This window comes from Nelusetta ayraudi, unplaced genomic scaffold (genome assembly GCF_046127955.1).
Source record: "Nelusetta ayraudi isolate G7.1 ecotype Tasmania unplaced genomic scaffold, CSIRO-AGI_Nayr_v1 ptg000020l, whole genome shotgun sequence".
In the NCBI taxonomy this organism is placed as follows: Eukaryota; Metazoa; Chordata; class Actinopteri; order Tetraodontiformes; family Monacanthidae; genus Nelusetta; species Nelusetta ayraudi.
In genome coordinates this window covers 1,189,121-1,204,950 of record NW_027466070.1, presented here as the reverse complement: position 1 = coordinate 1,204,950, position 15,830 = coordinate 1,189,121, and the positions used below count along the sequence as shown (strand labels likewise).

Sequence of the window (15,830 nt, the reverse complement as noted above, 5' to 3'; positions counted from 1 at the left end):
GTTCCTGCTTTTGCCGTTTGAAGCCGCCGGGTCGCTGTCACCACGAGGACAGATAAGGGGGATTCTGCACATACCTGTTGACCCTGCTGCCAGTACATAAATGGCACCGAGCACACACACTTGGGCACACACACACACACACACACACAGAGCAGTTTGGGCTTTCAAGATGAGTCAGCGACGAGGTGAAACACTCCGGTTCTGATTTCGGATCCTTTCAGCAGCCACGGGAGCCTTTGGCGGTTCTCCATGGACGCAGCACTCATGGTGAGTTTCCTCCTGGTAGTTCTGCTGCAGTCGCAGCTTCGTGTCCTTCAACTCTGTGTTTTTTTTTCTTTTCTTTCCTTCAGATTCAGGCGTCGCTCCCCCTGCTCGGCCTGGCTCTCGTCCTCCTCTCTTTCCCCCAGCATGCTTCACTGAGCGGAGAACCCGACAGCGCCTCAGGTAGGGTGTCAGCTGCCGAGGAGCCCCGAACACTGAGGACTCTCAGTGAGGAAAAGTTCACCTTTTTTTTTTCCCGTCGTCAGTTCCAGCGCCTGTGTACGTGGGTTCGGGGTTGGTGCAGCAGGCCGTGGAGACGGCCGCCCAGCTGACCGAGGCTGCCTACGCCCGCACGAGTGACAGGTAACGCAGGAAAAAAGAACTTTGACTGGATCCGCGTTTTCAGCTCTCTCAAGGAAAATACCTGAAAATACCAAGGAAAATGTGTGTGCAGGGTGAAGAAGTCTCTGTCTGAAGGGGCCCTGAGGCCCAGTGACCTGCTGGCTCAGTTCAAGCAGACCGAAGCCTCCAGCAGGGCCGGCATCAGGGCGGCAGAGCTGCTGGACAACACGGTGGAAGTCCTCCGGGAGATGGTTTACACTCAGACCATGGTGCAGCCCGGCCCTCACGGTAATGAACCATTTAAAAGACAAATTTACCCGTTTACACATATTCAACATAACAGTTTGATGAAGGGAGCAGCGCTGATTAAATAACACTACAGTACTTATTTATTCCTGACCTTGAGTGTTTAGAAAGGCACCTACAGATAAAATGTATCATTATTATTATTATTATTATTATTATTATTATTATTACATTAATGATAAATCTAATGCCTTACTGGAGAGATTTCTAAAAAATGTTTGCTAAAACAGTTTGAAATGGTCTCTTTGCACGAAAGAGGATTAGGGCCATAAAAGAAAAGAAAAATAAATATTACAGGAGAAGGAGAAGGAGATTTTTTTTTTTTTTTTCATTTTGAGTTTTAAATTTAAATTTCATGAATAAAGTCAAAACTTTGTGAAAGAAGTCGACATTAAAAGGACAAAAATTAGTGAATAGAGTAAACGTAAAAAAAAAAAAAAAAAGACGAAATTTCGTGAATAAAATCGACGTTGACATTAATTGCAAAATTTCCATTTTAGTCAGGAACCTTTTCTTTTTTTTTACATCATCTTTATTCTCAAAATCTTGAAATTTCCACCTTATTCACAAATTGGACACTTGGAAAAAAATATTCTATCTTATTTTTTCTCTTCTTGTCACCCGAATCCTCTTCCGTATCTTTGTGACGTCATAAATGGAAAATGTGTTGGTTTTTTGTGTGTGTTTTTTTATTTTTTTTGCTGCCTGCCCTGCAGAGCTGCTGAGTGAAGGTGACGTGGAGAACCTGTTGCAGGCGACGGGTTGCTCGGCGGAGCTGCAGAGACCCAGCTGTGACTCGGGCTGTCTGTCGGAGCGCTACAGGTCCATCACAGGAGAGTGCAACAACAGGTCTGCCCACACACAAACACACTTTGTTTTGTTGCTTTTTACAACTCTACAAATTTGTATATTTTTAATATTTCTGTTACTTGTTCCTGTCCCATTTCAGAAAGTATCCCAGGTGGGGAGCCGCAAACATCCCATATTCCCGCTGGCTGCCTCCGGAGTACCAGGACGCGTGGGGGACCCCTAGAGGCTGGGACCCTCAACACACTTACCACAACGCCACCCTGCCTCCAGTCAGTATCCCTGCAACCACTCACCATCCAGTCTGGCCGCCACCGGAGCGCCAACATGTGGCTGTTTTTGTTTTTGTTTGTTTGTTTGTTTGCTTTGTGGCTGCAGGTGCGGCAGGTGTCCCAGGAGGTGCTCTTCACCCACAACTCCAACATCTCCCTGGACGCCACCTTGTCCCACCTGCTGGTGGAGTGGGGTCAGTGGATAGACCACGACGTGGTCCACACGCCCCAGAGTCCCAGCACGACCGCCTTCAGGACGGGAGCCGACTGCACCCGCACCTGCAGCCAGGACACGCCCTGCTTCCCCATCCAGGTGCTGCCCACTGGGAACAGTGCTCGGCAAAAGAAAACAAAAAAAACAAAACTTTTTGATCATTTGCGATGTACTGTATTATCTTAAGTCTCTAAGTTTACTTTAGTGCAGCTACCTGCATTTACATGCTGCACGTGCACTGTTCCGCCCAGCTCTGAACTGGATGTTTCATCAACAAGATGACTTCATCCTTTGCAGCACATCCAGAGTACAAAAATGTTGTTTTCTTATTTTGTCTTATGAACAACAAAATCATTTCCATGTCTTAAATGCAGCCAAATAAAAAAACTTCTCGGGCAAATGTTTAATGACAAGAATTGAGATTAAATAAAATTTTCAAAGCTTTTTTCCACTACAAAAAAAAAAAACACACTGTACATTGTACTCATAATGTATATAGAGTTAGAGGTCCCATCGCTGTCCCGTGAGTAAAATTGTAAAGGTCCCATATTATTGCTAGTTTTCAAGACACCAGCAGAGCAGTGTGTCACAAGATTAATAATGAAAAACACAAACCAAAAGAAAAAACTCTCTAGATCTCCACCAGCCTCCTGCTAAAATGCTGCTAGGAAAAAAATAACATCTCCATTTTCTTTGTTCCCTCCCCTCTGTCTCGCCGTCCTGTCAGATTCCTCCCTCGGATTCTCGCTATGGCGTCCAGAGCTGCATGCCTTTCTTTCGCTCGGCGCCCAGTTGCTTGGCCGGCGCCTGGCCCCGCCGGAGCCGAGAGCAGCTCAACGCCATCACCTCCTTCGTGGATGCCAGCATGGTGTACGGCAGCTCGGCCAGCCTGGCCCTCGCCCTGAGGAACCTCTCGTCTCCGCTGGGCTCCATGGCCCTGAACGGCCACCACTCGGACCAGGACCTGGCCTACATGCCCTTCCTGCCCCGCCTGCAGGCTCACCTGGACCCCTGCGGCCCCAGAAACTCCACCGCTGACCTGGGAGCTGGATTGGCACCTCAGGAAAATACAACCTCCTGCTTTCAGGCCGGTGAGTTGTGTGTGTGTGTGTGTGTGTGTGTGTGTGTGTGTAGATTGTGTGTGTGTAGTAGTAGTAGTGATTCTCGAATCAAAATGTCAATTCATTGGATATTTCAGTCATTTGTGATAATGTATAACATTAATAGGAACAGAATGGAAAATAACCGAACCGTCGTGACCTTGTTGAAATGTTTTTTTTAATAAAATGGAACTATCATTATTGACAATCAGTCTAATTTGCTTTAATTGTTTAATACTGGTATCAACAAACCTGTGCAATGATTGTGGCAATTATTTGTTTGACTAAATATTTTACTTGGAATTTCAATTTGAGTCGCCTTGTATTTTCAAACAGCAAGTCTTTGTATCCCTATAGTGTAAAGCTGTATGGAGCTGTATCACGATACTCTCCTGGACTCTACTCGGTATCGGATTGGAAAGAAAATCGGCGGCATCGCACCTCACTGGTGTAACGTTCCTCTCGCAGGTGATTCCAGAGCCAACGAGCACCTGGGGATGATCGCGCTGCACACGCTCTTCCTGCGAGAGCACAACCGGCTGGTCGGAGAGCTGCAGCGGCTCAACCCTCACTGGAGCCCCGACACGCTGTACCAGGAAGCCCGCAAGATCCTGGGCGCCGTCCACCAGGTACCACCCCCGACCTCGTTCCAAATCACTCCCCTCTGGTTCCTCCAGAATAAGAAGAGGCTGTTTTCCAACGCTCAGATCCTGACCTGGGAGCACTACCTCCCCCGGGTCCTGGGCGAGGAGGCCTCGTCGCGCCTCATGCCTCCCTACGAGGGCTACGACCCCGAGGTGGATCCCAGCATCGCCAACGTCTTCGCCACCGCCGCCTTCCGCTTCGCCCACGTCACCGTGCAGCCGGTGGTGAGCAGGCTGGGGCCCGGATACCTGCTCGACTCTCTGCACCCTCCCCTGCCCCTGCACCACTCGCTCTTCGCATCCTGGAGGGTCGTGAGAGAAGGTGCAGACAGGGACGCCGCTGAAAATGAAAAGCGCTGAGAAAAACAAAGTATATTAACATGTCGCATGTTGCCGCTGCAGGCGGGATCGACCCCGTGCTGCGAGGTCTTCTGCTGACCCCGGCCAAACTGCAGACCCCGGGTCAGATGATGGTGGAGGAGCTGACGGAGAGGCTGTTCCAGGCTCAGGGTGGGATGCCTCTGGACCTCGCAGCACTCAACCTGCAGAGGGGCCGCGATCACGGCCTGCCTGGTAGCACCGCCTCTCCACCCTGCACAATTCTGTATCATTTTGTTTCATTTGTTTGTTTTGTCCGTTCTCAGTCATCCAAGTCATCTTAAGGTAGAAGGGTTGATTTAGGGCAGGGGTCACCAACGTGGTGCCCGCAGGCACCAGGTAGCCCCCAAGGACCTCGTGAGTGCGCAGCTCGTTGAGCTGTGTCTAAAATTCAATTTTATCCAACCTTGTTAAGTCATTTTTGATAATTATTGAGAACTCATGAGCTTGATAAGTGTCTTCACATCGAAGAGTATCATTAATAATAATATATAACTCAGAGGGTTTGTTATTTCAGGAGAATCTAGCAAACTGGTAGCTCTTCATACGGCTCAGGACCCATGAAGTAGCTCTCCCCTGATTTAGGGCAACTGGACTGGTTCTTGTGATCTTGAAGACGTTTCGCCTCTCATCCAAAAGGCTTCTTCAGCTCTGAAAAGGAGCTGGAGAGGAGCTGGAGAGTCCCAGGTATTTGGATTGCACTTATATTGCACTCTCCACCACCTTCACAGCACCCCAAAGCGCTTTACAAAGGCCCCTCATTCACCCATTCATACACCAATGGCCACGATGCAAGGCACTGCTTAGCCCCATTGGGAGCAATTTGGGGTTCAGTGTCTTGACCAAGGACACTTCAGACATGTGGACAGTTGGAGGCGGTGGGTGGGGCTCTTCAAGATCACAAGAGGGAAGGACCAGTTTCCCGAACTCAACCCTTCTACCATTTATTTACTTTGTTTCTGGGACTCTTGAAATAACATCGTACATTCTGTGGGTGCTTCGCGACGTCTGCACTTGCTAATATTATGAACTGAACTTTTAAAATGCATCAAATGTTCATCCATGAGGCCATCTTGTGGCTGGAGCAGCAAACATCAGCAGGAAGTCTGCAGCGACTGGAGTTTGAGACTCATGAAACTGTTCCAGATCTTCTCTGTTTTCTCAGGGTCCAATTTTTGTGCTGCTAACTTGTGGGTATACTATGACAATAAAGAGCCTCCGACCTTTGACCTCAGGTTACGGCGCCTGGAGAAGATTCTGCGGCCTCTCGGTTCCAAACGACACGTCGGAGCTGGCGGAGATTTTAAGGAACTTCACTCTGGCTCACAAACTCCAGCTGCTGTACGGGACGCCGCACAACATCGACGTGTGGGTGGGCGCCATCTCGGAACCCCCCCTCCCCGGGGGCCGGGTGGGCCCTCTGCTGTCCTGCCTGCTGGCCAGACAGTTCAGGGCGCTGAGGGACGGGGACAGGTACAAAAATAAAATAAACAAAAATAAAAAATTCTGGAGCTTCCTGGTGCTATTTCAGATTTTTATTTATTATTTATATTTTTCTCCCCTCGGAGGTTTTGGTGGGAGAGGGAAGGCGTGTTCAGCGGCGCCCAGAGGAGGCACCTGCGCGCCGTCTCGCTGTCCCGCATCATCTGCGACAACAGTCACATCACTCGCGTCCCCGCCGACCCCTTCTCCCGCACCGAGAGGCCGGAGGACATGCTGCCCTGCTCCCACCCGCTGGTCCCACCACTCGACCTCGGCCCCTGGAAGGAACCAGACTCAGGTGAGAGAGCAAAATGCAGGGAAAATTGCTTTTTGGGCCATATGGGATTTTTGCCTGCACTACCTCGAGTAGCCACTGGGGAAAATTGTCAGGTTTTCAGTTCTTGGGGCCACCCTGACCTTGACGTCCTGCCTACCTGCCCGCCTGTCTGCCTGCCTGTCTGTCTGTCTGTCTGTCTGTCTGTCTGTCTGCTATAACTAGAGTTGCCAACCATCCCTTAAAATATAGACTTGTCCTGTATTTGACGAGGAAATGGTGCATCCCGTTTTGAATGGATACCTGACTGGCCTTGTCCTGTTTTTCTGAGTTGTCTTGCACGTAAATTTCTTTCTCGATGCAAACTCACGTTCGTTTCCATAGAGTTTGCGTTCATAACCGGAATCTAAATAGCTGCAGGCAATTGTGCAACCCATTTACAACAAGTACATGTTGGCTGCTTAACTTGCGTAGAGTCAGGACCGCTTGTTCTTTTCAGATTTATTTATTTCATTCCTTTGAAAAACCACATTTTCGATACAATTGAAGCATTATTTCTAATGTCTATTGGTCACAAAGCAGTTCAAACTAAATTATGATTTACCACTACTGGCGAGCCACTGGCCTGTGAGGGTCATGACCCCGAGCACTGCAGGAGGCCTCCTTGATATTTCTGAATGAAAGTTGGCAACACCAGTCATGACGTCACAACTTCCCGCCCAGACCCAGTCTGCGGTCCGGTCCCCGGGATCCAGCCTGGCCACTGGCTGCTCTGCGGCTCCCAGCTGCTGTACCAGTGTCCCTCCGGCTTCCAGCTGCTGGGGTCCTCGTCCCTCACCTGCGATCGCAACAGTCGGCGGTGGAGCTCCGCCCCTCCGACGTGTCAAGGTGTAGAAAAGAAACAAGCGAGATGCTGCTGGCTGACTCACAACGACGGTCTGAGTCACGTTTCCCCCCCCCCCGTTTGGTGTTGCAGATATCAACGAGTGTGAAGAGCAGAGCTCCGCCTGCCCGCCCAGCCTCCAGTGCACCAACCTGCCGGGCTCCTTCCTCTGCTCAGGTCGGTTCAGTTCAGATTTGCAGCGGCTGCCATTAAGGTTTTGTGTTGTATCACGCGTGATGTGTGTGTGTCCCGCACCCGGTCACCCCAGAAGCAGCCTCGCTGTCCCCCGCCTCTGTCGTCGGCGCCGTGATCCTTGTCTTTGGGGGCGTGGCCGCGCTGCTGCTGCTCATGTTCTGTTACCGCAGGTCAGTCAGCATTCTGCTGCTGTCTACATTACCAATAAATAAATGAATAAATTAGAGCTGTCAGCGTTAACGCATTAATCATGATTAGTTATTACAATCCATGACGCGTTAATGTCTTAATCGCATTTGCAACCTGAGCCTTTTTGTCCCTTCTACTAACCCGGAGTCGGCCCATCTGGCCAATTTCTGGTATTTACATTATGGCCTTAAAACTGCCTTGAAATGGAAAAGAACAGAATTGTACACATGCGATTCAAACAATAAATCACAGTTAACTGTGAAGAGAGTGTGATTAATTGCGATTAAAAGACAAAACTATCGTTTGACAGCTCTTGAATAAATATAAATGTGATCTTAAACGTGCGTTGTAATGATTTAGACTGGTCAATGTTTGAAGAGGATCAATGACTCATTGAGTGTTTCCTTTGCAGGTATTTCCCCAGGACAGAAGAGGCAGTCAGTGCAGGTTGTTGTCAGGAGAAAAGTTGAGAAAACAGACAAAAAAAGAAAACTTTATTCCGTGATATAAGAATGTGTTGGTCAAATTAAAATGTTGCCTTTGCTCTGCCAGTTTTAATAGTCGAAGAACTCACTGGATTTTTTTTGTGAACAGTGGTAGTCGTGTCTGTGTTGCTGCTTGCATGTCTAGTTTAGGTTGGTTGTTTACATGCTGGTGTGACTGATTCTATTTATTAAAGGCTCTCGGCGAGAAGAAAATCTTTGGAATATTTGTAATTGTAGGTCCTTTGTGTGACTGTAACTTGTCTTAAAATGGAAAATGTTCATACATCTATGTATGTATGTATGTATGTATGTATGTATGTAGTTAAGTAAAGTAAATGTAGTTAAAATCTACTTTTGGGCTTTTTTAATTCTCTAATCCTAAATCTTTTATTTCGCTAAAGCAGAGAGAGAGAGAGAGAGAGTAGTGGATCTGCTCAGGTGACTTTAGCCTGACATCACTGCTGGTGCATGAAAAATTAGGAATCTTCTACTGTTTTCCCCCTTTTTTTTTAAATAGCAAAAAATGAAAGTGATAACATGGTCCCCACAGATCTGAGCATAATTGATTCTGATCATAACTGATTCTTGCTAACAGGCTTCTTAAACAACTGTGTGTGCTTGCACGTGTGCGAGGAAGACTTTCAGACCGCGGTGCAATGGGAAAACCGATTGGTTCCAGGACACGATCTTAATCTGGGCCTCCGTGTCATCAGCTTGCCACGAAACAAACGGCTGTTGACGCCAACGTCCAGACCTTCACGCCGAGTCCCAGCGGTCTGCTGATCCAAGATTTCACTCCGACAAAACACACACGCACAGGGCAGAGGTGATGTAATGAGGTCTACGGTGCCTCGTCTTTAATGGAATGTTTGCACTCGGAGACAATTGTTATTATTATTGCACTTTCTGACACACGTTTTCTTCACTCCTGCAACACTTGTACACAGCATCGCTGTCCGTCACAGACGGCCGTTGAGAGGAACAGAACAGGTCGGGTGCAGGTGACGCTATTCGCACAAAGTCGTCTATGGCTTTTACCATGCGTGCATACTTTCCACTGGAGATGTGCAAAAGTACAGCCGTGCATGATGCATTCACTCGCATTAAAACTTTTTTTTTTTTTTTTTTTTTTTACACCGCGTGAGTCATGAGTGAGTCAGTGACGGCTGAGTGGTTGTTCAGGCCTGGCAGGGCGGCCGCGGCTACATTGCATGTCATTTGACTTAAAATCAAATCCAACCATTGATTAAAAGTAGCCCCAATGTGCCACTGTGCGATTTAGGTTACTCAATATTGATATATATGAATTTAAAAAACAAAAATAACTAAAAGAAACTCAAGTAAAGTGTTCTACTGAACGCTGTCCATTTCATAACAGAATAATACATAGTTACATAAGCACGTCATGGCTGAGGTAAACTAATCTCTCGGTCAATGGAGCCTATTTTGAGCAGTGTGACAGGCCTCTTAGTGGCGTGTCGGAGTAATGAGATTACATTTGCATGTGGAGTTCTGAGGTGAATTTGCAAACCAACGTGTCAGAGGACATTTTTTACAGGCTAATGTGCTGTCAAGGGTGTGTGTGTGTGTGTTTGTTCCGTCCAGCAGTGAGCTGTTAGGAACGGGGATGACTAATGCATAAGAAATGAACTGGGTTTTTGGAGTTTCCTGACAATAAAAATGATAAAGATAATCTAAAAGCACTTGGATATTGTGCACCAATACATTTCTTTTCTTTCTGATGAGGAAAAATGTGCAGTATTATTTCTCCTCTTTTAACACATCAAACAGCAATTTCATTTGACCTTCATGTGAAGGTGCTGGAAGAAATCTTCCAGCTCAAACTACGTTGTTTTTCTTCTTCATTTTTGGTCGCACAACTAACTTGTGCTCCGAGTGGTTTGTTTTCAGGAGGCTGCAGTTTGTTACAATGAGTCACGCATAGTAACAGCGGACTGCCTTCAGTATTATAGCATGTGGTTATTACTGACCTTTTTTTAGTCAAGCTGCAATATTTCATATTCATGTAAAGTCACATGGCAGGAGAGGAGCAGTTCCAGCTTCCTCTGCGGGTGGATCCCGGCTGCGGCGCTCATTACTCCTGGACAACCTCCAAAGCCAGAACTTTGCTGGAGACCTGCTTGCTGCCGTAGAGTGATGCCTTTTTCCAGGGTCATAAATAATCCAGGTCCGTGTGTCATCCTTTCTGGCCGCTTACTTTTGGGGACGAGGGGGAGAGCGGCGGGCGGCTCTAAGACTGTTCGGTGACATAGAAACCCAACTTGGCCACTGTCATCTCTCTGCGCAGACGCATCACCTCGCTGAACATCTGCTCCGCTGGGGAAGGGAGACGGAAGCAAAAATAATACTTGATACCTGAATTTTCTAACAGTAAAGTGTGTTTCCAACGTGTCAACAACCTCTTTAACCTTCTCTTTAATTAACAATGTTTTTACCCTGATGAAGGCACAAAGCTGAAACACGTAGTTCCAGTCATTTCTAATCTGTGTAGCCGTGCCAAAATAAAGGCTTTTTCATTTTCTGTATACAACAGAGTTAACTTGGATTTTTCAGTTCCTCATCCTGCACTTCACTCGTACACTCCCCATTTTTCGTGCAAGGACTTGAATCTGTCAGCTGTCTATAAATACACCCCAACCAAAGAGCACCTGTTTTATTTAAAGGACCCAAGCAGCGCTCCTTCTTCTTTTGTCTTCCCTTCATGTCAATAACCAACCCATAAAATAAGTGAAGCCATTTTTGAGCACACAGTGTACATTGCGTTCTAGAAGCCGGCCTCTTTCTGATGCCACAACTCCTCTCCCAAGTTAGTGACCACGCCCTCAAAAACCTGGCTTTGGTCACCTTTCAAACATGTTGGAGGACCAGCAAAAACATTTTAGCAGTAGGTTAAAACTTTAGCACCTTCACCAAGAGGCTGTAAACAAAGGGCTAAATGGTTTTATGCAAGACATTTCTCTTTTTTAACATTTTATACTTTGCATTTTTATTCTTTTTAGAGGCTATATTGTCCCTGTAGTTTTTAGGATTCATGGAAAAAAAACATGAAAAAATAAAGGTGTGAAAATGTAAATGGTTTGGAAGCTCTGACTCACCGTTGTGTCTCACCAGGCCCTGCTGGATGTAGCGGATGTACGTAAAAAAGTTGCAGACGGCTGCGATCTGGAGCGATTAAAAAAAAAATAAGATAGGTGATGTGAAAACAGATCCGACCACTAGGGGAGAAAACATCCTGCCGGACCCCCGACTGAGCGAGCGGACAGTTACCCGAGTTCGGCTGGAGGGGGAGATGTAGTAGTAGCTGCCCTTGTCGCCGAGCTGGATGCGATGTTGGCACAGGTGAGACATGCCGCTTAGCGCGCACCTTCTAGAGTGGGACGAGAACAGTCAGCCATCCAGGTGAAACCTGTCAGCAACTGAGGGAATTTGTCTGGCAAACTGAGAGAGGACGAGCGATGGAGGGAGGAGAGCGAGGAGGAAGTTAGTCAGCAGAGGATGAAAAGCTTTCCTGTTAATTTGACACTGAGGCTCATGCAGATCAATTCTTCACACAGGTGCCACTTCATGCAGCCGGTTAGTGACCAAGCTGGACGGGTGATTGTTTCCTGAGAGGACTTACGTCTCTATCGCTGCCCTAAAGCCACTGGAAGAGAGAGATTTTTTTATTCTATTTTGGAAAAAAATGATTTCATTTAGAGATGAGCCCGACAGTTAAATCTACCAAGGAGGATCAGGGCCACAAGAAGAGAAAAAAAATATTACAGGAAAGAGATTTTTATTTAAGCTTCCATTTCGAGTTTTAAGTTGACATTTCATGCATGAAGTCAAAATTTCGTGAAAAAGTCTACGTAAAAAATACAGAATTTCGTGAATAAAGTCGGCGTTAAAAAAAAAAGACAAAATTTCGTGGATATTTCATGAATAAATCTGACACATATAAAGCGTAAATTGGCAAGTAGACTGGATGGATGGTGGATTAACCCAGTTACCCACAGTAAACCGTCCAAAACACCTTTCGACTTTATTCTCACATTTTGACTTACCTCACATTGACATTAATTGCAAAAGTTTGATTTTATTCACGAAATTTTATATTTTTTTACGTCAACTTTATTCTCAAAATTTCGACTTTAATCTCAAAATTTCAACTTTATTCTCAAATTGGAGACTTGAAAAAAAAAAAAATTCTATCTTAATTCTTTTCTCTGTTTGTGGCCCTAATCCTCCTACATATAAATCCCCTGAAGATCGATGGTGATACAGAAAAATCCCTGCCCCCAGAGGAGGAAGTGTTTAATTTTCTCAAAATTGTGGACAGGCGACCGGAAAATGGTGAACAGAGTGAGTCATTGTGTAAAGTGAATAACTCACTTGGGGCCTCCACATTCTATAGCCGAGGCTCGGACCACGGGCAGCGCCGACATGGCCACGGGCTCGATGGTGAGGGAGTTGCTCTCCACGGCGCTCTGCACCAGCTGGGACAGCTGTGAACGAGACCTGCTCAGTCAGTCTGAGGTGCGAACGGCTGAGGTGTCGAGTGGAGTCGAGTCTCTGTGTGCTCGCTGGCATCCTGACCTCAGACCTGGTGAAGGAGAGGCACGGCCCGATGTCCTCTCTGTAGATGCGACTCAGGAAGGCGGAGGAACGCTCCAGACCGGGGTTTTCCTTCCACAAGAGAAACTCGGCGTACAGAATGGAATCCATCTGCAGGCAGCGAGAGAAACGAGCCCAGCGTGAGAACCAAACCATCCGGAATCACGACATAAAAGCCTGAAGAACATGAAGAACATCAGTCACAGCAGAGTCACGTGATGCTTCAGACGGCGACAGGAGGACCGAGTGCAGCAGGTAAACAAACATTCTGTGTGATCAAAAAAGTCAAAAAAAAAAACAAGAGAAACATTTCCACAGGTTTTTTTTTGCTTTTCTTATATAATGTGAAAATGTCGCCCAGTCCGATTAAGCAGCTGCTGCTCCTGCATATTTTGCAATGTCTGCAACTCATAGCACTTTCTCCTTCCTGTTCTTCTTCTGTGGTTTTTCCGAGCAGATCAGAGTCGACACTTTCCGCTTTTTGTGGCAACTTCAACCTCCTCCCAATTGACTACTTACAACGTCAATGGAAAACTGAGGGCTTAATAACAACAACATCGAGGTCACGGCCACGTCTGCAAAGTGCGTGAATCCGGGTCGGACGGATGCGGTTACCTGTCTGCCGTCTCTCTCTAGCCCCTCCCTCCGCTGCTGCCAGTACTGGTCAAAGGAAAGGCGGAGAGACTGGCCCGGCACCAGGCAGAGAATCAGAGAGAGGAGAGCGGGGACAGCGGCAGGCTGAGAGAGGAGGAGACAGCACAGACTGAGAGGAAGAGCAGGTTGGGGAGGAGAGGTTAGCGCTGAAAGAACAGAAAAGGGCAGAGAAGTTGGAAAAACGGGCGCAAACAGCTGGAGACGGGACGCCGGGGCAGGGCGGGGACGGGTTTCACTTCGGGTTTTACCTCACGCTCCTCTTTGGCCGCGGGCTGAACGGGGCCCGAGGGCGGTTCCGGTTTCCCCAGCGAGGACGGAAAGGTGCTGCTGGCGCTCTTGTTGCGGGAGTGGCCCAGTTTGTAGGCTCCCCTGGTGCCCGGGGACTGCAGCTGGGGGTGCAGCTGGCGGTTGGGCGAGGAGGGCGTGGACGTCAGCACCAGGGTCTTGAGCGCCGTCACCTCCGCTTGCAGGACGTCGATCTGGGGGAGGGTCAGACGCGTGTGAGCATCGAAAGAGCCGCAGAGTCGCCTCCCTGGAGCCCTTCAGTTCCATCATCAGCCCACCTTCCCCTGAGCCTCCTTCAGCTGCTTCTCCGCTGCTGCCTGCTTGACGTTGGCTTCGTGCACCATCTTGTGAGCTTCCTGTCACCATGAAGGTGGAAACATTAAGAGAGAGATCAAGATGACAGAGCAGAATTTCAGACATCTGTCGTCTTCTAAAGCCATTTATCTGTACTATCCTGCAAAGTCCTGTCTTTGGTCATTTATGGCAAAAGGACGTCAACAATCACAAATAGAAAACAAGCTTTTAATCCAGCCCCAAAAATATAAAAGGAAAGAAAAATATTTCTGTGCGCTTTCAAGTATTTGTAGTTTTCACTGACTGACTGACACTGTTGATACTTGGGGACTGGAACTGGAAGGAGGTCAGTTAGACGAGCCAGTCAGTCATGGCACAGAACTAAAAGTGGAAGGATTCAATGCTGATCCAGACTGGAAACTCAATGGTTTTGCTTTGATGTTGAGTATTTACCACAAAGAGACTGGCCGTCAGCTCTTCCAGCTCCTGCTCCAGCTGGTTGCGGAGCTGCGACAGACGCTCACACTCGATGTCCTTCAGTTTCAGTTCCTAAGATTTAAAAAGGGAGAACTTCACACTCTGCAAAAATATTTACTTGCGCTAGCATTTTTTTTTTTGCTTTTTGTCCCTTCTTTTTTCTTTTTACACGCACAAACTTTAATGTGTCAGCACAAAGTGAATGTTACGACACCTTCTTCGCAGCGTCCAGCTGCTCTCGGAGGATCTCCGAGCCCTTCTCTCGGATTTCTTTTTCTCTGTCCTCCAGCGAGGAGCTGCGATTCCGGGAGAGGTCGGCATGGCCTCGACCTGAAGGGACGGCCCCGGCTCGGCCTCCGCCCTCCAGTCTGGCCTGGGTCGGACGATCCACGTCTACCACACTGAGCACAATCAGAACCAGAGACATGAGTGAGGAGGCAAAAAGGTGCACATTTGCTTTTACTATGAACAAATAAGTAGGCCAGCGCTGACTGTTGTGTCGTTTTCCCACTATGACCTCTTTATTACATGTTGTGAGTCATTGGTATCTTGGGGCTTGACCCTGTGTATCAGATAGTAGCAAACTGTAAATGGTGTCAATGTCAATACCAAGAGAAAACCGTGAAGTTATCTTCTTTATTTTGTAAGGGTATGTGGTTTTCCTTGTTACTTGTGATCAGTTTTTAACAATTATAGATCTTCAATAATCTAATGTTAATCACTGGCTACTGAGGCTGCAGCGTTTAAGCTCTTGAAAGTGAAGAAAATGAATTATTTTTTATGCAATTACTTGTCCAACTCCCAATTAAGCAGTTTTTTAAATTCTCACAGTAGTATTTTTATTTGTCCGACAGTGTTCTTTTAAAACAACATACATTGAATGCCAGGTAATAATTGTGTTATTATTAGTATTTGTGAATTGTGTTCCTTTGAAACACAGAATGGTTTATCAAACATTAAAAAAAAAAAAAAAAAAAATGGATTTGGAACTGGATTTCTCCAATCATATTTGTTGACAGCCGCATCAAAACAATTTCTTCCCGAGCGGCCCAAGAAGGGACCCCGGGCCACACCTTTACCCCCCGTGGCAGAGCACCAACCGGCCCAACAATTAAAATCAGGCTCAAGCAGTTCAACCAGCCCATAAAACAAATTTACAAACCCTAAACCGGGACTTTGTCTTAGCATCCGGCTAGCTGCGGTTAGCTGTTAGCTAACGTTACAACTTTTTCTTCTTCGTCTTCTTAAAAAAAAAAAGAAAAAGAAAAGAAAAAAAGGAGACCCCCTCCCCCCTCCCCCCTCTCCGCCCATCCCCTCAAAAAGCAGCCGCCCTTACCCTGTCAGCGTCCGGGTAACAATCCAAGCCGGTCGGTATGTGTCACCTTGTCCCCTCCAGCCTTCGGGAAGTTAAATATTGGGCGAAGTGAGCTTGGCCGGTGAGAGCGAAAACAAATCTCGCCTGGTTTTAAATCACGGTCAGCGGAGGAATGCGGACGCTGACGTCAGCAAGCGGCAACAGAATGCAGCAGCGGCTGCAGCGACCACGTCAGAATGTGACAGCCGCCACCTGGTCAAAGAGGTTGATTCAAAGCCTCAGCAGTCACTCCATGTCCCTTCTTTTTCTCTTCCACACTTCACTCCTCGTTGTTCTCTCTCTCTCTCTCTCTCTCTCTC

The 15,830-nt window shown here is 47.2% G+C and overlaps 2 protein-coding genes across 9 annotated transcripts; one reads left to right on the top strand and one right to left on the bottom strand.

Moving 5' to 3' along the window:
* Positions 1 to 156: 156 nt before the first annotated feature.
* epx (eosinophil peroxidase) lies at positions 157 to 8,441 on the top strand. Of its 4 annotated transcripts, XM_076027248.1 has the most exons (17): positions 157 to 267; positions 351 to 444; positions 528 to 624; positions 716 to 891; positions 1,626 to 1,758; positions 1,859 to 1,988; positions 2,095 to 2,301; positions 2,930 to 3,293; positions 3,771 to 3,931; positions 4,010 to 4,268; positions 4,349 to 4,519; positions 5,560 to 5,797; positions 5,893 to 6,104; positions 6,804 to 6,968; positions 7,057 to 7,140; positions 7,232 to 7,328; positions 7,760 to 8,436. In XM_076027248.1, the coding sequence occupies exons 1-17, from the start codon at positions 250 to 252 to the stop codon at positions 7,815 to 7,817; spliced, it is 2,664 nt and encodes an 887-aa protein (XP_075883363.1). In that variant the 5' UTR covers positions 157 to 249; the 3' UTR covers positions 7,818 to 8,436. The 4 variants fall into 4 exon arrangements, with proteins under 4 accessions (XP_075883363.1, XP_075883362.1, XP_075883361.1 ...); XM_076027247.1 differs by having other exon boundaries at positions 3,771 to 4,268; positions 7,760 to 8,440; XM_076027246.1 differs by having other exon boundaries at positions 7,057 to 7,328; positions 7,760 to 8,439.
* Positions 8,442 to 8,657: 216 nt separating this feature from the next.
* On the bottom strand, positions 8,658 to 14,552 carry rab3il1 (RAB3A interacting protein (rabin3)-like 1). 5 transcript variants are annotated; one of them, XM_076027249.1, is made up of 11 exons: positions 14,371 to 14,406; positions 14,133 to 14,228; positions 13,664 to 13,741; positions 13,349 to 13,579; positions 13,062 to 13,184; positions 12,429 to 12,557; positions 12,225 to 12,337; positions 11,473 to 11,496; positions 11,121 to 11,220; positions 10,949 to 11,015; positions 8,658 to 10,169 (listed from the first exon to the last, which is right to left on the bottom strand). In XM_076027249.1, the coding sequence occupies exons 3-11, from the start codon at positions 13,727 to 13,729 to the stop codon at positions 10,084 to 10,086; spliced, it is 939 nt and encodes a 312-aa protein (XP_075883364.1). In that variant the 5' UTR covers positions 13,730 to 13,741; positions 14,133 to 14,228; positions 14,371 to 14,406; the 3' UTR covers positions 8,658 to 10,083. The 5 variants fall into 5 exon arrangements, 4 of the variants coding, with proteins under 4 accessions (XP_075883364.1, XP_075883365.1, XP_075883366.1 ...); XM_076027250.1 differs by lacking the exon at positions 11,473 to 11,496; XM_076027251.1 differs by lacking the exon at positions 13,062 to 13,184.
* Between the last annotated feature and the right edge of the window lie 1,278 nt (positions 14,553 to 15,830).